This window comes from Myripristis murdjan, chromosome 13 (assembly GCF_902150065.1).
Source record: "Myripristis murdjan chromosome 13, fMyrMur1.1, whole genome shotgun sequence".
NCBI classification, from domain to species: Eukaryota; Metazoa; Chordata; class Actinopteri; order Holocentriformes; family Holocentridae; genus Myripristis; species Myripristis murdjan.
Window position 1 is genome coordinate 36,782,555 of NC_043992.1, and position 22,541 is coordinate 36,805,095.

Here is a 22,541-nt window from a genome sequence, read left to right on the forward strand (position 1 = left end):
GTGTTACCTGGCTCCCTGGGAGAAGACAAGGCTGCTCCTTCTTGCCTTCCAGACATCATACCTTGGTGAGCAGGGATCCAGCCAAGTCCTACACACGCAGTCCAAGTCCAAGACTTGACGGCCCCGGGCGCACTGCGGCTGAAATGAACATCTCTGCAGCCCGCAGTGGAGAAACTGGCAGGGAAACAGCAAGCACACAGCTCACACTAGCTTTAAAAACAATTTAGCTTGTTTACAAAAGTTACAGGCTTGCAATATAGCCTATCTTTCTTTCTTTTTTCTTCCCCAGTCTAACCTCTAATTTTTTTTTCATCGGCTTTTCTCATTTTCCGTTGGAAAAAGTAAGATGAATTTATTAGCGCCTTCTGATTGGTTTAAGGTTTAAGGTTTAAGGTAACTTTATTTATACCCGGAGGTAGATTTGGGTTGCAGCCAGTGAGAAGCCCCCCCCAGACAAGAGACAAGAGACAAGAGACAAAAAACAAAAGACAAAAAAAAAAAAAAAAAAAAAACACAGCACTACATCAGCACATGGAACTACTAGTACTACTGATTAAAACAATGACAGATAAAAGTGCAGCGCTGTGTGTGATCAAAGGACATGAAATAAGTTAATATGTGAGTGTATAAATAAAATTCAAAATTCAGAGTTGAGGCATTAAAAGATTGCCAGCCGCATACATACATTTACACACATACAGTTGTCATTTATTCAGTTTGGTTTGGCAACTGTTTGTTGGTATATCTAATTGCTGAGGGGACAAAACTCTCTCTATATCTCTTTGTCTTACAGGCTGGCAGTTTATATCTGCGCCCTGATGGAAGGGGCTGAAATTCATTGTGCAGAGGGTGGGAGCCATCTAGCAGAATGGAAGCAGCCTTCCTCTGTAGCTGCCTAGTGTAGAGGGATTCAGGGTAAAGCTGTGGCTCACCAGTCAGCCTACTGGACCACCTTACTATCTGACTGAGGGAGTTCTTATTTTGAAGAGACAGATTGCCATACCAACACACCAGGCAGAATGATAGTATGGCTTCGATAAAAGCACGATAAAAAAGAGTCAGTAGGGTTCTATCAACATGAAAAGAAGACAATTTCCTCAAACAATACAAACGCTGGTTTCCCTTTTTAAACACAGCTTCACAGTTTGCCTCAAATGTAAGCTTGTTGTCAATGATTGTGCCGAGATATTTGTGTTTTTCCACAAACTCCACTATCTGACCCTTTATTTCTGTGGGCGTCTGGACCTGGGACTGTTTTCTAAAATCAATGTGCATGTCTTTAGTTTTTGTCACATTCATCTGCAAGAATGATTTGTCACACCAGTCTGTGAACTCCTGGACTATCGGGCCATGACATACTTCATTACCTTGAAGAAGACTTACAATGACCGAATCGTCAGCGTACTTCAGGATGAATCTGTCCGCCCTGCTGCTGCGACACATGTTTGTGTATAAAATGAACAGAAGAGGGGACAATACGCACCCCTGGGGGGAGCCCGTAGAGGTACAGCTCTGGTCAGATAAAGTGCCATTGACCCGTACTCTCTGTGTCCTGTTAGTTAGAAAATTTAGGATCCAGCCCACAAGGTTATTACTTATATTAAAATGTTCCATGAGCCTATCCGTTAGGACATGGGGTTGAATTGTATTAAAAGCAGATGTAAAATCAATAAATAAAAGCCTAACATGTGTGCCTTTCCCCTCTACATGTTTGAGTATCATATTTGTAAGGGTGACAGTGGCATCCTCAACCCCTCTGTGTGGCCTGTAGGCAAATTGCAAGGGATCAATATCAGACTCTGTCCTCCTCATAATTTCAGCTCTCACAAGTTTTTCAAAAGTTTTCATTACAATGGATGTCAGAGCAATAGGTCTGAAGTCATTAAGCACCTTAGGGCAGTTGGTTTTGGGGACTGGAACTACTATGGCATCCTTCCAACATTTGGGGACTTGCTGTGTTTGCAGGGACCTATTAAATATGTACTGAAATAAAGGGCCCAGTTCTTTGGAGCATGGTTGCTTTTTGTTAATAATTAAAGTTTGAATGTGAAGTTTAGCACCCCGCCTTCTGATTGGCTGCTGTTTGTGATCAATAAGAGGCCTAATTAATTGAATTTTGAATGTCAAATTTCTAGCACACACTCATAAACTTAATAAACTAATGATAATGGTAATACAGTTAAATCAAATCTGTTATTTGGCATTCAGGGGCATGCTTTTATAATGATATGTTACAGACTAATAATCAGCATTCATATTCCTGTAAGAGAATTAGCTTATAGCATTTTAGTTGATGGGGGCAGAAAGGGACCTGGACAGCCTCTAGGGGGCGCTGGCCCCAAAAAAAGGTTAAGGACTACTGTTCTAACTGGTTGAACAAAAGAACGCTAAATGGACGAAGACATGGAACAAGTTTGCTGTCAATATAAGGTCAAAATGAAAGAACAGTTTATTTATTTATTTTTTTGTTTGTTTGTTTAGTAATGTTTTCCTAAAGGCAAGTGGAAGTCTTAAGTGTCAGAGATGGAGCAGCTAGTGAGAGGAAGCCAAACTTCAGTGCTCTTACCACTAACTGACGAAAATGTGCTGACAGCCACAGAAATCATATTTTCAGCGGCAGCAGTGTAGACAAAGTGCCTGTTGTTTGGCTGGTATCAAAAAAAAAAAAATGCTCTAAATTATTAAGGTTAGCCACAGAAATGGACTGGGCTTTAATTCTGTTTCTATGAAGCCTGATATTTAAAGTTCAAACTAGCCTAGCATGGCTACAAACGAATGCTAAAAGCCGTTTAAGCGTTCATGTATCTCACTGTCCTTTTTGTTTTTTTTAATTTTTTTTCTTTTAACCAGATGGGACTTGGATGTTACCTCAAAAGGGTGAGAGCAAAGCGGGTTATTTGTCTGAGCCCACTGAGATTTACCCCAACTGACTTTTTTCTTCTCCAAGGGCTGTACACCAGGGTTGCCAGATCTGTGAGACAAAAGCAGCCAAACAGCAACTCAAAACCAGCCCCAAACCAGCCCAACCGGGTATAAAAACGGCCCAAAAATCAGCCCAATACCAGAACTCAAAATATGCCCATAAAAATCCATATATGTTGCTTTTAAAGTCCAACAGCATTGCTATAATTGCAAAATGCGCTATAATATCTATAAATAACATCATAAACATTAAAGGCAATTTCCCGAAACAGTTCTTTCACCTATTTAATTTACAGTATATCAGAACTTAAAATATAATATGGGATACCTTACTTCAGCTGAGTGGTGCTGATGATGTGATTGGTCATGTGCTGAGTGGCCTCACACAGCATTGGCATATTATTTGTCTGTGGAGCAGGTGACATATGTGGATAGTTTATATGCTGATCTGGCCCGGAGTCAGTTTGACAGGATTTGGGTATAAACATTAGTCATTCAAAATATGAATCTTTATTCATGTCTGCCCAACCCTCGGACAAAATTTGTTACCCGCGGCAACACTTAAAAAGTAGCCCAATTTGGCGGAAAAAACGCGGACTTGGCAACCCTGCCCCAACTGACTTTTTCTGCTCCAAGGGCTGTACACTCAACAGAACTACAACTCCCATCAGCCCTTGCGACTCTATTTACAGTAGGGTCCTCTCTGTCAACTGTCTGGGCTCTTTCGGGACCAGATCGCTGTGCGGGACGACTACCGAACCTGAATTAAAACTGATAACTCCGTGCTACGACAATGAGACCGACACATCCAGGACGGCGTGCCCCCTCCGCCACGCTGCTAAATCTGGCCCCAGCGGCTGTCTTGACACACCTCTCTTGATTTGCTGACAAGCGAGTCTTACTTCCTCTCCGGGGAGCCAGACAGGTCTCCTCTTCCCACTGCGGGGATCATGCGACCTCATTGTGTACGGATCGATCTGTGAGGCACTTTGACAGTATCTCAGGCACAGGCAGCCGCAGCAGAGATGAAGCTTTCGGGGAGAGCCGCGGCCACGCTTCTCCTGACGCCGTGGCTCACTTGTTTACACGTGATCGCCCTCAAATCACAACTTTTCACCAGACTTGGGGCTGTAGATCACTCCAAGAGGAACCCCATCAGCTATGAAACACTCTACTTTAACCAGAAGGTGAGTTTGAAACTGCCATTAAATGTATATATGCCTTAACGAATTGTTAAAAGAGTCTTTTAAAATAGATGTTAGAGCTATGATTTGCATATACATGACTTCCCTTCTTTCTGTTTCAGTTTTTTTTTGTTTTTTTGGGGGGTTTTTTTTTGGTTCTCTAGTGGTTTCCTGTACAATTTTAGTATGTAGACTCCATGTAGTGATTTAGTGGATGGTCAAATCCACATAAATTTAGTTGACTCACATGTTTAGACAAATAAATCTTAGGGTATGTGATATAAAATGCGTCATGCTCAGTAGAATCAAACTGAAAGTTCTTATGAAGATAGAGTCTTTTGAAAATACAAATGCTTTGCAAAAATACAGCTGATCTTGTTTCTTTGCAAGTGGCGGTTTGTCCTATAATGATGATTACTGACTGCTTACAGTGAAAGCCAGCTTATTATTTACCACTACATCACAGGCTGCACTGTTTGTTCACCATACACCACTTGCTCTTTCTTTAATTTTCTGTGTAGTTAATTCTGCACAAGTTATTCATCTGCCGTGTCTGGAGACAATAAGTGTTTCCCTCTGGCTTCCTGTAGTGAGGGAAAACCATCACAATTGGCTCCGTTCCTGCCAGCAGAGCTGTAACTGTGCCCTCTGGCTCCTTGCCTAAAAAGGTCTCCAGGGCGCAGTGAATTTGAAACGCTGCACCTCAGGGGTATACAAGAGCTATTCTTGCAGCCCTTATTTTTTTCATTTAGTGTTACTTCACTGAGAATCCAATTGCGTCTTGGGTATGGTGGTAAACAAAAGATCATGCTCAGTGAGCTCCTAACGTGACTCATACAATCAGATGACTGTGCTTTTGTCTGAGTGCGCTCCTATCCCCACAGCTTGGGATGCAGTGAAGGGTAAACTCAGTTAAATTCATTTTCCCCACTGTTTTATTGGCAGAACACAGTTTACCCACCCGCTTATACGATGACATGGATAATTGTCATATAGATTCATTGTAGACGTCATAGTAAGTTGGAATAAACTGATGTAGGCCTAAGTGAAAGTAAAAGGTCTTTTAAGGCGAAAAAAGTATAACCTGAATCCTTGAAATTTTAATTTGGTTCCTGATTATGGCTGGTTACCTCATGGTGTTCCCCAGCTGGAAGTCTTAATTTATCATTAACAGCTAATTAGTAAGCGTTTTCATTGTGCTGAGAGTCACAATATTTTTGAGGCACTTTTTTTCTGTATTTTTTAAAATTCGAGGGTATCCTTAGGCTATTTTGATGAGGTGCAGTGATCAGCATCAGCAGGACAAGTGGGGTATTTCCATATTTAGATTTCAGTATAGTTTGAATGCTGTGTGTTGAAATAGTCATGTGGTATGTGCATACATGTCACGCACACTGCACACACATCACATACCATGACAGTAAATAGAGTGTTAATAATGGAAACAGAATTTTGAAACAGATACTGATGATGCATTCAGGCGCTCCTTAAAACATGTGATCTGGAAAATGTGTCATCCAAACAACCAGCATTGATGAGGTGCCGGTGCCCAGGTCTGAAAAGTCAAGACCAATGAGATGACGTGAAATACCAGTCTATACTAGACTTAATTATTTACTTATTATGTCCATGTGGTTTGCTCACTTTTAATAAATTACATTAAGGCAAATATATGAGGAAATCATATTTTGCCATATATGTTGTTATGTTTTACACATAAATATAAAGCATGTGTTGGCATGTTCCATCACAAAAAAAGTTCATAGGTCACATGTGTTCATGGATCCTGGATAACATAGAACCAGCTTGAATTTACTGTTAAACTTCAGTCTTTATTGAGTATTTAGGCATAATTTAATGGTCCAAGTTGGAAGTTTACTTTTTTGCAATGTCAGTACAAGCAGTCAATGTGTGTGCACAGGGAAAATATGATCTAATAATTAATAAAGTTGAAAGAAACTGCTGTTAAATAATGAGCGAGGCAAGCTTCAACATCTCATCTTCACCATTGCGTATGAATATAGAAACAAATTGATTTATACATATAGTGTGTTAAAGTGTGTATTAGCAGTCCACACTATTAGGACTGTGTATGCCATCAAAACAGTATTTGGAGATGAGGACAATGCACCCCACCTAATCCAGCCCACGCCATCCTGCCTAATCAGCCCAGCCATTAAGAAGATTGAAAGCACCATTTCCTCCTTTTTGATGCCCTTTGTCTTGTCCGTTTCCTCCCCAGCTAATCAACATGGAATAAGATGGTACTTCTTTGTAAACAAGTAATATCTCTATTCCTTTTTCATTATCACTTGCTTTAATGCAGTGGTCTTCACACTTTCACAAATGTATAATCAATCTTACAGCTTTCTGTATTTTTTAATCTGTGGGTGTGTGAAGAGAACAGTAAGTGATCTAGCAGTTGTCCAGAGGAAATCCTCTTAACTGTGTTTTGCCTGCAGACAATGAATGGAAGTGTCCTTTAGCATCCTTTTGGCCGATTGACTGCTCTAGTTTATTGTAGTTTGTTCTTCACTCGTTTCCCACAGGACTCCATTTGCTGGACGGTGTCACGACAGATGCAGCCTCCTATCTTGCGCTATCGCAGCAATACTGGTCAAATAGATGTGCAGTGTGTGCCCTGAATTTAATTTGAAAACCCCATGCTCAAGTGGTGCCTGCAGTAACCACACGGTGGCACTATGTAGCAGGATGTGGATATGTTAAGAAACCAAATCTCATAGTTCCTGTAAAATGCATACTGAGTTAGGTGGAAGTGAAATTGTACACAACAGAGGTCCTTTTGGTAGGCCAGGTTTTATATTTAACTGCTTTAGTCTTGGCATTCAGCTGATATTTGCTCATAGGAATATTATATCTAACAATGTCAACTTTGCAGGGTATTCTAGTGCCATGTATTGTTCTGCCTCGTACACTAGGCACACCTGTACAAAAAGAGCTGTATCAGTGTGTTTCACTGTTTAAATAAAAATCTGAAAATGGCCTTTGCTTTTTGGAGAGTTTCAGTCCAAAATTAGATGTCCACCATTTGGAAAAATAGGAAATAATTTCTAGCACAAACTTCAAACAAATCATGTTTCTCTATAACTGATGCTTTGTTGACAAAATTATAACACTTTTATACTCTTTATTCTCTGTATTTTTCCAAACTTTGGAAGCAAACTCTCCACAGTGGAAGATATTTTGCTGCTGAAAGACTGAACCTTTCCTTTAAACCGTCTGTTGGTCCCTCTCACACTTAAAAGCCCTGCCAAGCGCCAAGGAGTAGAGGGTTGAATGAACACATTCAGGCCCCCGAATCTTTTTGCTGTCATTGGCTCATAACATTGCTGGCTCCTTTGTATCCACTGAGAAGGGAAGTGAGCGAGAGGGGGGGAAAAAACAAAACAAAAACATTTTGTATTAAGTGTTGGGGCTGTTTCAAGCGTTGGACAACTCTGCTATGGCACTCAGCAGCCTCATGGGGCTGTCTGCTCCATGGGGTTATTGGTTTCTTTCGGTCTTTGTTTGATGCAGAATGCAGGAAATATGGTTGAAAGGGGAAGATACCCGAGAATCCCTGAGGTTTGATGAAAGGATATCTCACAACTCATCTTAAGTGGAACTAATGTGGCATCCCTTAAACTGGCTCGAGATTTTTTTTTCAATACAAATTGAGGCTAATTACCCCAGTGTCCAGCCTCAGGATTGTCCCTTCACAACACCAGGGCTGGCACAAGGCCAGGTACCCACTCATCATACCCAGCTCACAGCAGTTTGTTTGGAGTGTATTGGATCCTCCACAGCTCCTTACTGTTGCGTCCTTTAAGGTGCTATGTGTAACCACATACACTTATAGAGTTTTAAAACATGAAGAAAAGAGGCCAGCTGTTGCCACAAGGACTAAAAAATAATTTATTCTGGTGCTGCTTTGACAAGAAATGTAAAAATTAAATATTGCCTATTTATAGTGTCTGAATCCCTTCAGTTTTTTTTTTCCCCAAAAACTAAGGTTATTATGATTTCTTTATGATGTTGCTACTGTGCATTTGGCATCTTTAAGAACACAAAAGTTAAGTTTTAGAGTTTTCAAGGTGGTACAATTCATCCAGTCTGCTAAAAGTTACTTTCCCATACAGCTAAACTGCATTCTTGATTTTGTTTAGAGCAAAACTTTTTTTTTTTTCACAGATTATGTTTGTTTCTGTCATATCAGAAATACACATTTCTCATCAACATGTTTTGTATATAATGTTGGGTGGCATTTTAGCCAGTTTCAGTTTTAGTCGTTTGTTTGATCCATCCACTACCCCACCTACTTCCTAGCTTGGACTAAATGATGACAAATGTTCTCGTGATACGTTACAAACAAACATAATCCATGACAAACACACGTTCCCACACACGTTAGGAGACAGGGTTTGGTTCTAAGTGTTTTTTTCTATTGAGCTTAACAATTTTTGAGCTTTTCAGCACACACAGTAGTTTTTAGACATTGGTGTAGTTACCATAAACAAACATGGCCACCGCCGAGAAGGCTGGCAATCTCTTCCGGTCTTCAGACAGCGTTTTACATCGCTTACCACCAAGTCAGATATTCTGTGAAATTGCTTGTATTGCTTTCCAGCACAAAGGGAGATTACTGTATAGCACAAAACAGGAAGGGGGCGCTGTTCTTTAGCACAAGAAATACACAGCTGTCGAGTTTAAAAGTCACGTTAACTGATAACAGTGAATAGCAGTCTGATGAAGTAAGCTCTGATCCTTCTTCTTGCTCTTAAAATCCCCATGAAGTGACACTCTTATTCCCTCAATTTTATATTTCCTGTAATAACAGGATGTTAGGGCATAAATGGAATGAGAGATCATTTTATTGAGACTTGGAGCCAAAATGCATGTAGAGTGACTATGGGTCATACAAGAGGGTTTGGGGGAATTTTTCGAAACATCAGTGTTATAATACAACTGGGATGAGAGGGATGCTGCCAGTCATCTCAGCTGTGATCTCATTTGTTTATGGTAATTATACCAAGGTAAGACTGTTAATTTGACAATGACATGTTTCTGTTTAAAAATGCAACATATAGCATCATTAATGACTTGTCTAACAGCAACACGCTGAGCATGTTAATTATGTTTTTGTGAAATTATGCCAGTTTGTGCTTGTATTTATGGCTACATGGTAACTTTACAGTTGACTCATTTTCACTTGTTCCAGATTGATCATTTTGGATTCTTAGAGGATGGCGTCTTCAAACAGCGGTACCTTGTGAATGACAAACACTGGCATCAGAAAGGAGGCCCAATTTTGTTCTACACCGGCAATGAAGGCGACATCACCTGGTTCTGCAACAACACTGTAAACACCGGGCAATTTCCACCCATTTGCCTTGTATTTACATTGTATGTGATCTTAATTTTAATAGACAGCCTATCATTTGTAGGGCTTCATGTGGGAAATTGCAGAGGAGTTGGGCGCCATGCTGGTTTTTGCAGAACATCGTTACTATGGAGAGTCTCTGCCATTTGGAAAAGAGTCTTACAGTGTAGGTAAAGATGCAGTGATGCACTTTGAGCTATTTTAAACTAAGTATAATCTGTTAAATTGCATATTTTTCTCCTCTTTTTTTTTTTTGATGCTGAATCCAAAGTTAGTTGGTGACCTTCACAGTTAACAGATGCTATATACTATATATACTACAGATGCTATACTTGATGCTATATACTTCATTCCAAAATGGTATTTAGCAAGAAAAGAAAAGAAAGAAGTTGAGATTTCCTGTCAGTATACTGAAAGTATGAATGATCAAACTGCTAGTATTATGTATAAAAATACACTATATATATTTCCTATTGGAAAATTCCCTTATTGAACACTTAATAACACTGAAAAATTCATTTTCAGTGCCAGCAGTAATTTTCTAGGGATGTGTTTGTTTATTTTTTCCCAAATGCTGGCCTTTTCATTTTTCAAACAAAACTCCTTATTTATTAACCTGCAGGACAGCAAACATCTGAACTACCTGACCTCAGAGCAGGCCCTGGCAGATTTTGCGGTACTGATTCAGGAGCTGAAGAACAGCAGGGCGGGGGCTCAGCTCAGCCCTGTCATCGCTGTTGGAGGCTCTTATGGAGGGATGCTCTCCGCCTGGATGAGAATGAAATACCCCAATATAGTTGTAGGGTAAGATGTTTTTGTGATTGTGAGCAGCTGCAGGTTACATTTACATAATGCTGCACTAGGCAGCTTCACACTTTGGCAACTCCAAATGGCAGCAAAAAGGTAACTGTTTGAAAAAGTTCAGCTTCAGTACCCAGAAATTATGTGACGTGACACCAGTAAACTGCGCACCGCATGCTCGTGTTCACCAACTGGGACGGGTCTGTTATTGCTTTTCAAGAAAGAGATGAGAGAGGCAAAACATCAAATAGAACACTGATGTGTCCAGCTTCCTCTGGTTGGCGCGCATGCTCTCAGCTTTTTCAGAGACAGCATTTTGGTCTTAGGTTTTTATTCACCACTTCCTAGACTTCCTCGACTCTAGACTTTAATTTGGCCAATAGGTGAATCTATAGCATCTCACTTAATGGGAATGTGATTCACATCTCTACTGCAGTTGTAGTTCATGCTTTATCCCTATGGTAAGGGTGTATTTTTACATAAAAATTTCTCTTGTTCCATTTTAACTGTATAATGAGCATTAGTAAGCTGCTGCTGGGTGTGTTGTATCATTGTGTTTTTAGCTAGTTTCCTCTGCCTGTGCGTGCATGAGCTGTTAACACAAAAACATGGCAGCTAGGTGCCCTTGCTCAGTAGCACTTTGTGTCAGGCACTGCTGGTACTAAGAAAGGATCCAGCAACTTTTTTGCAGAAAGGCTGGGTGATAAAATCAAGTATGATAGCATCTTTGACTAAATAGCTGTATCAGTATTACTATACTGTATTATAAGGGATGACTGATGGTTCTTTCATCAGATATTTACACACAAGAGATTTTTGTTAAACAGTCATAAGTAATATGGATATGACGACCAAGCAGGATGAGGTAAATAGCAGAACAGCTACAACAGTCTAATAAGTGCAGACAGTTGCATCCCTTTGCTGAAATGCAGCCAAGACAAGACAACACTTATGCCATATCACGATATTATATCCAAAATCCCAGACAATGTCAGGTGTCATGTTGCTATATTGATATAATACCCAAATCAGCCTGCCTCTTCAGGATGCTGCTGCAGCCTTTGTGTTGTTCAGATCAGCTGGGATGATGGTTGTGTTGTTGTGAGGTTGGGAACAAACAAGTGGAGAGGTTTCTGAGTCTCAGAACTTTCTCTTTCTTGTGTTTCAGCGCCCTGGCAGCCTCAGCACCAATATGGCAGTTTCCTGGGATGGTGCCATGTGGAGACTTCTACAAAATAGTAACGCAGGACTTTGCCAGCAGCGGCTTTAACTGTGATGTAAATATCAGAAGGTCATGGAAGGCTATTGATAATGTCTCTTCCACTGGTGAGTCATGCTGTGCAAACAGAGGGAAGCATTTTCTGTGAGTGGCTGCTGGCAGAAGGGAGTGGGAGTCTGCTTCTCTGCTGATAGTTTTGGATGGGCTACCTGCCACCACTGAACTCTGAAAATAAGGCAGGCAGCATACTGATGATAGTGAGTTGTTATGATGGATTTATTTACTTTTTGAATGTTGTTATGCTCTAAGGAATAGTCTGTGTGGCTCTCTCACTCCAGTAATTTAGAATAATAATCTACAGTATAGGGTGGCTTACCATACACACTGCAAAGAATGCCCAGTATAACAAGTAATGCTCAGTGTTAAAATGTGTTATTCTTCAAACAAATGGAAAAAAAAAAATCTGCCAGAGCTAATCAACTTGTTTCCAGAATTTTTTTGAATCAAGTGTCATTTTCCTGATACTCTTGGGCTGATCTGCCTTATTCTGCCTCGTTTCAACACATTTATATTTGTTCCCAGGAAAAATTCGAAGTGAAGTAAAACTGCCTGGAAACAAGTGAGATTATCTCATCCCACTGGCAGGTTTTTCCCTGTGTTTTAAGAAAAACAACATTTTTCGACTTAATATGAGACTAAGTGAGTTATTAAAGGCAGAATGAGAAGGATTTTCCTAAAAAAAAAACAACAAAAAAAACAATGTATATGTGGATAATCCCTCTCAATCCCAATCACTTATGAGCCACTAGAAGTGTGTGTTGGTGTGTGTGTGTCTGCAGAGACTCTGCCCTCTGCCTGGATTCTCTTGTTTTGCTGAGCTCACGGCTCTTCTGGGCATCAGCCTTTGGGCAGCGAGTGTGTAGCTCCCAGCCAATCACAGCGTGCAGTGCCAGATCAATAGCACGACATCAAAAACTGCAGACGCAGATTGCGCTAAAAAGGAAATCTAGCGAGGTGAAACGCCAAGCTGACAAAGCTTGTTCCACAGCGAGAGTGAATCTGGGGTTGGCTTCCACTCGCTGGCGAGCGCTGAGGGAGAGGATGACGATGTTTTCTGCTGGACACGGAGGTGCCAGCAGGCCAATATTTTTTTTTCCAAGGACGATGGCATTACATTTTGGGCAAGCCTTTGATTCCGTCGCCATCCTAGGAAACAAAAGCTTGCTGCTGGTGGTTATTTTAGCCAGGGACGAGGGGCCAACTTTGAATGTTGTGTTTATAAACCACAGCTGACAAATCCTGCTCATTCTGCCTTCAACATAGATGATATGTAACCTCATCTTCTTTGATAAGGGACACCTTTTCACTTTTCACTTCTTCATGTTTTTTCATATGATGTAGGATAGCCTAATCTTTTCTTTTTTTTTTTTTTTTTTAAACAAGACCCACCTCTCTTAAAATGCAAAACTCAAAGAGGTCATACTAAAACGTGTGGTGTCACTGGGTGTAAAATGTGGAGCAGCTCTATAGAGTTGTTGCAGTCAGTGGAAGACTGATTTTGTGGATCCACAGAATTTATAATCTCATTTATAACCAAATTATCTTTGTGTTTTTAGCAGTCAGTTCTGGATCAAAAATTCTTCCCCTAATCATAACCCTCATCCATAAAAAAGTACTTTCTTAGCCACCTTTTCCATTTTGCACAATGCTAGACTGCAGGCATTTTGGAATTGAGTGGTGCTTATTGATTTTCATCAGGAGGCAGGTGGTAAAGTAGACCAATAAAAAAAAAAAACTTTAATCCTTTATCAACATTTTCAAAGTGCAGCTTAATAGCTGCTCTTAAGGTATGCCAAAATCAAAGAAAGAAGGAGGAGGGAATTGCACAAGGCTTGTTAAGTAACAGAATATTTCACATTCTCGAGGTTCATTGTTGCTTGAGTTATAAAAAAAAAAAAAAATCTCACTACACTCATCGGTCAAGCTTTCCCCTTGGCCGGGCCGCACATAAGTTGCATTTAGAGTTTACTAAAACCTTGATCAGTGTTCTCAGTTTGCAACACAAGTAAACAAGCAGTTACGTTGTGAGACAGCTTTGTAATCATTACTGTCAGGTGAAATAAATGTGGGAGGAGACACTAAATATTAGCTGTAATTTGTTTGCTGTTGCTGTTTGTAGAAAAGGCAAAGGGGAGGAACAATCAGTCAGAGCTGGAATGAAGATAGAAATCAGCTATTGCATGAATGTTTGTTGGTTAAAGTGATTTAAAAACATGTGGCACACACACTGAGGGCACGAAAAAGAATACAATTTGGTATTTCCAAATATTTCCCTGGGGGTTGGAGTCAAAGCTCAGTGATACCGACTGGATATTTGATGTTAATTCAACTGTTGATATAAAGCAGACGGGACAGTTACTTTAATCTAATATGGACGCATTAACACAGTTTGCTTCAAAACTGCCAAAGCATGGATGTATTCCTGTATTTCCAGTTATTTTTAATCCCGTATTTTTGTGTTCTTTTGGCCAGGTCGAGGTCTTCAGTGGCTGTCAGATGAATTTAGTTTGTGCACACCTCTCAAAAAGAGGAACGATGCTGTCGGCTTCAAGGCGTGGCTCCAAGAGACCTGGGTGAACCTGGCCATGGTGGACTACCCCTATGAAGCCAGTTTTCTCCAACCGCTGCCTCGGTGGCCCATCCAGGTAAATGTGGTCACATGTTTAGACAGTTAACACAAGAAACAATATCTTAAAATTAAAGTCCCCCTTCGCTAAAAAATGGGTTTTTCTCATGTCCCCTTAAATGTCTGACCCTGTCTATTCCGATTTGTATCCGTGCAAAGTTTGTCAGTCGAGAGGTGTTTTCACTTTCCTCTACTGAAGGGAACCGTGACGGGGGAAGTTTCACATCCCTAAAATCTGACATTCAGACATAACCCAGGCCGGTACATCACAGATTTGGTACATCACAGATCCTGCAGTCAATCCTGCCTGCTGACAGGGTGGTGCTTTCGCACAACAGTGTTTTATTTTCTGAAAAACAACAAGACCAACTCAAAATGGCTGAACAATGAACAATACTAGTGTAACTGAAAGATTTGCTGAAAAAATATATTTTTTCCTGGATAGATTATCAAATAATGGTATAATTGTGTCGTGAGATGGGACCTTCTGGTTCTGTAAACACAGAGCTGAAGATCAACCAGACCAACTTGAAATGGCTGCTTCACATTAACAATATTAATGTAACAAACAAATTCACTACATTTTTTTTTTTTTTTTATCAAATATGGCCCAATATTCATGAGGGTGCGATATTTCTTGGTTCTGTGAACAGAGCTGTGGTTACGAGCCTGTGTACCAGCAGGCAGGGAGGTGGGCAGCGACTATTTGTATATTCATAGATCTGCGCATTTTTAATCAGGGCAAAATTTAGAGTTATATTTAATGCAGTTTTAAGGTAGTAAGGGATATTTTTCATGGAAAAAACTTAAATAAATATGTAATGTTGATGATCAGAGATTGTTTTTTTATGGGCTTAATAAATGGCTGGAGGGGGACTTTAAGTCTTCCAAATGTTATTTATTGCCTGGGCTCCAAAGAATTAGCCAAGAAACATTTAGCTGAACACCAAATTAATTTCTGTTTCATTGCAACTTTCAAGTTTATGTTTGTCTTTAGTTAAACGCTTGATTTGGCCTGACATCCACTCCTTAATTGAAATGAATGTGCGATTCAGCCGATTGTGTGTCACAAGTGTTTGTTGTGGTCTTCCAAGCTTTTGTTTACAACAGCTGTCAATTAACTTCATTAATATTCATAAGGATCTAGTTTCCTTTAGATTGTAAGTATTCTTTAGATGAGCAGCTACAAGTAAGCCACCATTCTTTTCTTCTCTCGTACCAATGGCCCTTTCATTTGCACACTCCTTCAGATCTCTGAGGTGTTCTTCTAAGGCCGGTCACATGGCGCCACAGAAAAAGGACATTTTGCCCAGTGCCGCTCATGAGGGCATTAGACAAAGGTTCACCACACTCATTTGAACAGGACTCTAACAAATACTTAGCTTAACACTTCATGTGGAAAAAGCAGTTTACAGTAACTTGCCAAAGGAGTAACATATCAACATATGCATTATTTAGCATTCAAAGTCCAAGCCAAGTCTTCCACATTTTTAAACCCTCTCTCTCTGTTGTGTCCTTTGTTTTCGCTGAAAAGACCTTGTGACAGTACAGCGGCTGTTTTGTGGAGCCTGATTGACTTGGGTGCAGTGCATTCTATCAGTCACCTTGGCATGTCACGTGCATAAACCAAGCCCCACTATTGACCCTCAACTCTCTGTTTTCTGCTCGGTGCTTCAACGCCCCTCCGAGGTGCCCCACACAGCAGCCTCATACACAAACTGTTTACTGTTACCACAGATTTTTTTTTTTTTTTTTGTTTGGCTCATTTATCCGCTCTTGTCCAAGCTGAATTTTTACCGCATACCAGTTGCCACACTTTTGCCACAAAAATAGAACCAGGTGCAACACGTTAGGTGAGATAAACACTAAATGGTCATTTTGCGTTTTTTGGCTCCTTGCTTTTAATGTATGCGACCCCTATGGGTGGTTTAAGCGGTTTAGGCAGTGGGTGCAAAGAGGAGCTTTTTTAATGACAAAGCTAATGTGATTATCTGAGTGAGTGTGAGAACGGGGTATTGAGGGCTTAGAGGAGGGAAATCTGTTGGCAGAGATGAATGTATAAGCCTAATCCTATCTGAAAAGTAGGGAGAAGATGCTTTGGAGCAATTGCAGTTTTTTTTCACGGTATAAATCTTTGGTTGGACATGTCTGTAGCCCTCCTCATCCATCGACCACCAACTCCTCCCCAGCCTGCAGACAAAAGCCTTAGTAACAGACTCCACTAGCGCAGCTCCCCTCCAACCTCCAAACAAGCAAGCCCAGTTTCTGTGCTTCACAAAGAGTGCAGAACAACGGCCAGAGCCAACTCTGCCGCTGCAACCATAACAACACTCAGAGCAGCAGCTACAGTCAAATCAAACAAAAGTTGAAACTCAAAGCATTTAATATCAGCCGCATTATTAATTTTGAGACATCAGACATAGTCAAATGGACTGGGAAAAAGGAGAGGAGAGCCTCTAAGCCATACATCTTTTGAGATCATTTGCATTAAGTAAATGGAATGTTTTTCCTCTTGTGCCAAGATTAGAGCAATAAATTCAAGTTAGGCTTACTTTCATTCCAGTGAATTTCATATGCAAATGAGGCGCCACAGCTTCCTATGTGGAAAAACACTTTATGGGCCGCAGCAAAACAAGTCTAGTAAACAGCTCGGATCTAAGACAGTAGATACTTTGATAGTCTAATTGTCCACTTCAGTGTTATTCATAAACACCATGCATGAAACTATTAATGCTTAATTAAGCTCATTTAATCAACACCGACTATAAGGACTGTAGATTTGGCTCCGTCCATCCGTTCGTCCATCCATCTGTCACGCATGATTTCTGTGCCTCTGCTGGCCTGTTTTTTGATGAAACTTGGGGAATGATGGATTTTGACACTGGCGGCTGGCATTTTGAATGTAAATCTCATCGGCCCGCAACACTGCCACCACCAGGCTGACACGACCCTAATCTTCATGCCCAGTATCTCAGATGCTGCTGGGTCTGAGGTACTGTTTTGATGAATGTTTAGGGAATGATATGTTTTTACATTGATAACCAGTTTCTGCAAAATGAAAGTGTTTGGCCCATCTCATTACCACGAACAGACCAAAAAGTTCCCAAACTTGCACCAACAGTGGGGGATGTAATGGGACTCTTGACTTGATTTTTTCATGCCATTTATGATAATTTGTTATATTTTCCAGGTGGTGTGCAAGTACCTTGGTTTCAATGCCTCCGTGTCTGACTACCAGCTGTTGCACGGCATCTCCCAAGCAGCCAAAGTTTACTACAACTACACCGGAAGTGCTTCCTGTCTCAACACTTCCCAGACGGCGACTGGCAGCCTGGGTTTCCTCGGCTGGTACTATCAGGTGCGACAACACAAAGTGCAGCTATCATTCCGGTCACGCTGCATTAAGCAACCGTGAGACGAACGAGCGTGCGGCGTTACCTGTCAGAATGAATGTGGCTTCAATTTCTCATCCTCAGGCTTGCACGGAGATGGTGATGCCCATGTGCACGGACGGTGTCCAGGACATGTTTGAACCTCAGGAGTGGAATTTCCAAGCTTTCTCGGATGAGTGTCACACACTGTTTGGTATCAGGCCTCGGGCTGACTGGGCACGCACGGTGTATGGGGGAAAGGACATCGCCGCACACAGCAATATCATCTTCAGGTAAATGTTGCATGTCAAAACCCAGACTTGGGTTGAATTACGACCCGAAAGACAATCTCTGTGACTTTCCAGGGCTTCTCTGGTACCGTGGATGTAATTCATGTGAAAAATCTGCATGCTGTGTATGAGAGGAACATAATGAGAAGCACTGACCCAGGTCTGCAGCATGCTGTGAAGCTCTTGTCACAAGAAAGAAAGAAAGAAACAGTTTTATTTATTTATTTATTTTTCACATATTTTACGATTTACATACTTAACTATTTTCACAGCCTGTGCATGGAAACCCTAAAGAGCGCTACTTAGACACTGACCAAAAAAATAGCCCGAGATATCATTTGGCAGTTTAATGAAGGCTGTGATGGCAGGAGGCACACTCTTCCTGCAGAAACAAATATTTGTCTGCAAGCACTAACTTAGCTTAACTATAACTCATGATATTGTACGTAAATACTCTAATAAAGAGGTTTCTCAACTTATATATATCTATATGTATATATACACACACACATATATATGTGTATAGGACCCAACAAACAGATCTGCGTTGAATTATAGACCTGCACTTTGAATGAAAAAAAAAAAGCAAGCCACTCGCTTTTTTCTCCTCACAGTTAATTTTATTACAATGAGCTACTGTATGTACTCAGTTTTGTCCATATAGAGGCTGTTTAGTTGGTTTGCATCGTTGCTATGAAGTCCAGTGACCGGAAATACAAATATGACAGAGAAAATGGGCGCGGCACACGAGGTCAGTACAGGCTGCTGGAGATTAGCAGACCTACAGAGCTGTGAGCAAAGTAATCATCCTCAAACACGCTGTCATTGTACCGACTTCCACAGGGGCTAACATGGTGTAATTAAAATGTTGCTCATTTTCTGGAGACCCCTGGAGCGTCTCTAAGGAGCCCACGGGTCCCCCAACTTTGGGAGCAACTTCATAAGTGCTGAAGCGATTAGTCGATTAATCAACGATTTGATTGTCAGAAACTTTATTATAATTTTTATCACTGTTTAATCCTTTTAATAATATTTAATTAATCTATTTACTTAAAGTTTTCACTCAGGTCAGACTTAGGAAGCAATTTGATAACGTTATTTGGGCTCTGCTGACTTCCCATGAGCACTTGTTATTATTTTTGACTTTATTAACTAAATGATTAACCGAAAAATCGACTGATATATTCATTGACAGTGAAAATTATCATTATTAGTAGTGCTGTACTGCAGGTTATATACCTTTATGCACTGCAAAAACTCAAAATCTTACCAAGATTATTTGTCTTATTTCAAGTCAAAAATGTCTTATTACTAGTCAAAATATCTCATTACACTTAAAATAAGACATGATCAGCTCAGAAGTAACTTGTTTTTAGACAATTGTCTCTCGTTTCAAGTGAAAATTTGCTTGAAACAAGTGAAAATTTGCTTGTTTAATTGGCAAAAATTTTTTCTTGTTTCTAGCTAAATTTCACTTATTTCAAGTGAATTTTCACTTTTTCCACTGGCAAATTTTGCCAATGAAACAAGCAAATTTTCACTTGTTTCAAGTGAATTTTCACTTGAAACAAGTGAAAATTGTCTAAAAACAATTTACTTCTGAGGTGATCATGTCTTATTTTAAGTGTAATGAGATATTTTGACTAGAAATAAGACATTTTTGACTTGAAATAAGACAAATAATCTTGGTAAGATTTTGCGTTTTTGCAGTGTGTGCCCCTTAGGCCAAGTGTAACATCATCTCCACTCAGATTCCTGATCGCCTGTTCCAAGTGTTTGCTCTCTCTGCTGCTGTGTTTCAGTAACGGAGGACTCGACCCGTGGTCGGGCGGCGGCGTGACTCACAACATAACAGATTCTCTGGTCGCCATCGTGATTCCTGACGGAGCCCATCACTTGGACCTGCGCTACAACAACGACTACGACCCCCCTTCAGTGCGGGCGGCGCGGGCTCTGGAGGTGAAGTACTTTAAGGAGTGGATCCTTCAGGCTAAAAAGGCACCTTGAACTCACCGGCCTCTCAAAGCAAAGCAAAAGGTTTCGCCTCCTGGGATGTGAGCGACGTCCCAGATTTACCAGCCTCCAATCAGCTGCTTCACATGGTGCTTGAAACGGTGCTGTTTGTCAAATGCCAAAGTTTATCCTTCTTTTTAGCCAGTGTTGGAGATTGTTGCTGTTTTTTAAATGAAATTATGAAATCTAAGCTTAATTTTTAACTTGATTTCACTTAGGGTATCACAAATCGAATAGCTTTTTCGAATAATATTTATATTAAATTCTGGAAGAAGAGAAGAACAACACTGTGTTTTTTTTTTTCCTGATTAGATACACACTCCAGTGCTTTATGCCAAACAATATATTCCAGGGCTTGGAGCCAGAAAGGTGTAACTGTTTTTTGGGGCAAAAATTACATGTACATATCAAGTTAATAGCTCTTTAAAGCTAAAGTAATCTAAGGGTCTCTTTGTTTGTGTATTTATCGCTGATGTTGTCATTATCAAAAGACATTTGATGAAAACTAGGCCCACTTTTTAAGCCCATCTGCCTCCAAATGCTCATTTTTGTCCTTTTCAGTGCAAGGGAATAATGGATGCCTTTTCCATTATTCGCATCTTTAGATTTAATTTCATGGTTAGGCAATAATTCTAATAATAATTTGAAACTCTTTCTTTCAGTCGTGTTGCAGTTCTGTTTCTTGTTTTTGCCAGTTGTAATTATTCAACTGGATTAGTTCTTCCAAAAAAAGTGTTGATTGTATTTCGACACATGCAGCAAAGAACCTTTTAACAAGTCTCAGGAGAAATGTTTGGCTGAGGTTTACCAAAATGAAACAGATTTCAGTTTGTATTTGTCTGTATCTGATTATTTTTCACTCCTCCGGCTGTAATAATAAACCTGATTTGTAAATCTTTACAAAAGAGCTGTGTCTTCTCAGTTTTTGCTATAAAAGTCTCATACATTGTAGCGTTCCTTTAAAATGCTCTCATTCCCAAGAAACTTCTTCTACTTCGTCTTCCAGTGATTATGTTGTATTAGCATATAATCTTTTTTTAATTATTGTCTTTTAATCACACATGAATGCGATTCTGTCGACTTAAAAGCCTGCCTTTTTATAATCTTTTAGAAAGACTGGGGCTATTAGGTGTCTTCAGTCTAGTAGGAAAAATTACATGTGCTTGGGATTTAATAAAAAGTCAATCGGAGGAGGCCAATAAAGCGAGTGGTGGGAGGCTATTGCAGCATCGCCTGCTGACCTTGCCCCTGTGGACCAACCTGTGGGACTCCCCTGGCACGTATTCATTCACTGGCCGCCTTTAAAGCTCTAAATTGCAGCACCAAGACAGCCCATGGTCCCTGGTTTGTTCCCCCCCTGCTAATAATATTATTAATGCACGCATGGGGTGCCAAAGAGGTTGAGAAGGGTTGATGGAAGGTTAAGAGTGAGGCAGCGAGGGGATGCAGGACTCGTCAGGGACCAGGAGGCCTTTTGTGGTTCACCATGAAGTCAAAGTTTTTTTTTTTTTTTTTCTTTTTTTGGCTGTTTCTCTCCCCCACAAGATAATTAGAACGATTTTGCTGAAGTGTCATATAAAAATGCTGGGACTAACTAAAGCACCTTGACTTACAATGACAAAACGCCTGCTTGTTTTGTGTTTTTCTTTGAGCCATTTGGTCAGCCCCCCTCCTCCTCCTCCTCCTCCTCTTTTTTTTTTTTTTTTTTTTTTTTTTTTCTTGCTACCCACATCAAGTAATAGTTCTTGATATGACACGACTTTGTGAAGCAGATGGCGAACACGTCCTGCACCGGTATGTGGGTTGATTTTCTACCAAGAGACACAAAAGCCTGGCTTCTCAACATTTTGTCACAGGGTTGACTGAATTTCAGACAATCTGCAGAGAGAAACGTAGCTAAACATGGGGGAGGAGGTCTCTGTCACTAAACGCCCTCCTTAAACTTTTCTCAGGACTTTGAGAGGTCATTAATTTTGCAAGCCTTTTCTAAGTCTGACACTGGCCATCAATCAAAGATGTTATTAGTATTCGGCTGACCCCAAACTCCGAGTACGTCCCGACTCGGACAGGGACCACACACTCGTAGGAAGAGATTAAGCCTGTGTGTGTCACATCACATTGCACTGAGCTCTGGGGACAGCCACCTCGCTCCCTGGGGGTTGGGTGCTGAATAAGTAAATTCTCGGGGACAGAGGGCGTGGTGGTAATGTTTAACAATATCTCAACAATATGGATCTGTGTACTTAACAGCTAGCTGGTTGTGGGAAGAGGCAAAGAGGATCTTTCTAACTATTTTCTCCAAATTAAAAGTCCCCTCCGACCCAAGCCTGTACCTTGAGCTTAACAAGATTTTCGAAATTACAATTTGGCCTCTATGACTACTGCTAAAATAAATAATGGTCCATTTTAGGAGCTGAACAAATAACTTCACAATTGACCTGACACTGAATGCCCTGCAGGCTGGAATGACTCAAAACCGCCTCAGTTGTTCTGTTAGTTTATTTTTTTTTTTCCCCAGTTGGTCTGCCACTGCCCATCCCCTCTCGTCCTCTCAGCCTTTATGCGACAATAGAAACTTGTTTCCGGAATCTGAGCGTCAGCCTCTGTGATGTGAATGACCCACCAGCACAAAAGCCAAAGCCCCTTGACTGGAAAAAAAAAAAAAAAAGGGGGGG

At 40.5% G+C, this 22,541-nt stretch overlaps 1 protein-coding gene across 1 annotated transcript; it reads left to right on the plus strand.

The window, feature by feature from the left end:
- Window positions 1-3,633: 3,633 nt before the first annotated feature.
- prcp (prolylcarboxypeptidase (angiotensinase C)) lies at window positions 3,634-20,745 on the plus strand. The gene is made up of 9 exons (XM_030066596.1): window positions 3,634-4,109; window positions 9,325-9,465; window positions 9,551-9,652; window positions 10,109-10,290; window positions 11,456-11,613; window positions 14,039-14,211; window positions 17,383-17,550; window positions 17,669-17,856; window positions 19,656-20,745. Exons 1-9 carry the CDS (start codon window positions 3,948-3,950, stop codon window positions 19,858-19,860), a joined length of 1,479 nt encoding a protein of 492 aa, XP_029922456.1. The 5' UTR covers window positions 3,634-3,947; the 3' UTR covers window positions 19,861-20,745.
- The last annotated feature ends 1,796 nt before the right edge of the window (window positions 20,746-22,541 follow it).

Coding starts and splice junctions, on each gene's coding strand:
- prcp (XM_030066596.1), top strand. CDS start 3,948: ATGAAGCTTTCGGGGAGAGCCGCGGCCACGCTTCTCCTGACGCCGTGG. Junction 9,653..10,108: donor TTGGAAAAGAGTCTTACAGT/GTAGGTAAAGAT, acceptor ATTAACCTGCAG/GACAGCAAACATCTGAACTA. Junction 17,551..17,668: donor TCCTCGGCTGGTACTATCAG/GTGCGACAACAC, acceptor TCTCATCCTCAG/GCTTGCACGGAGATGGTGAT.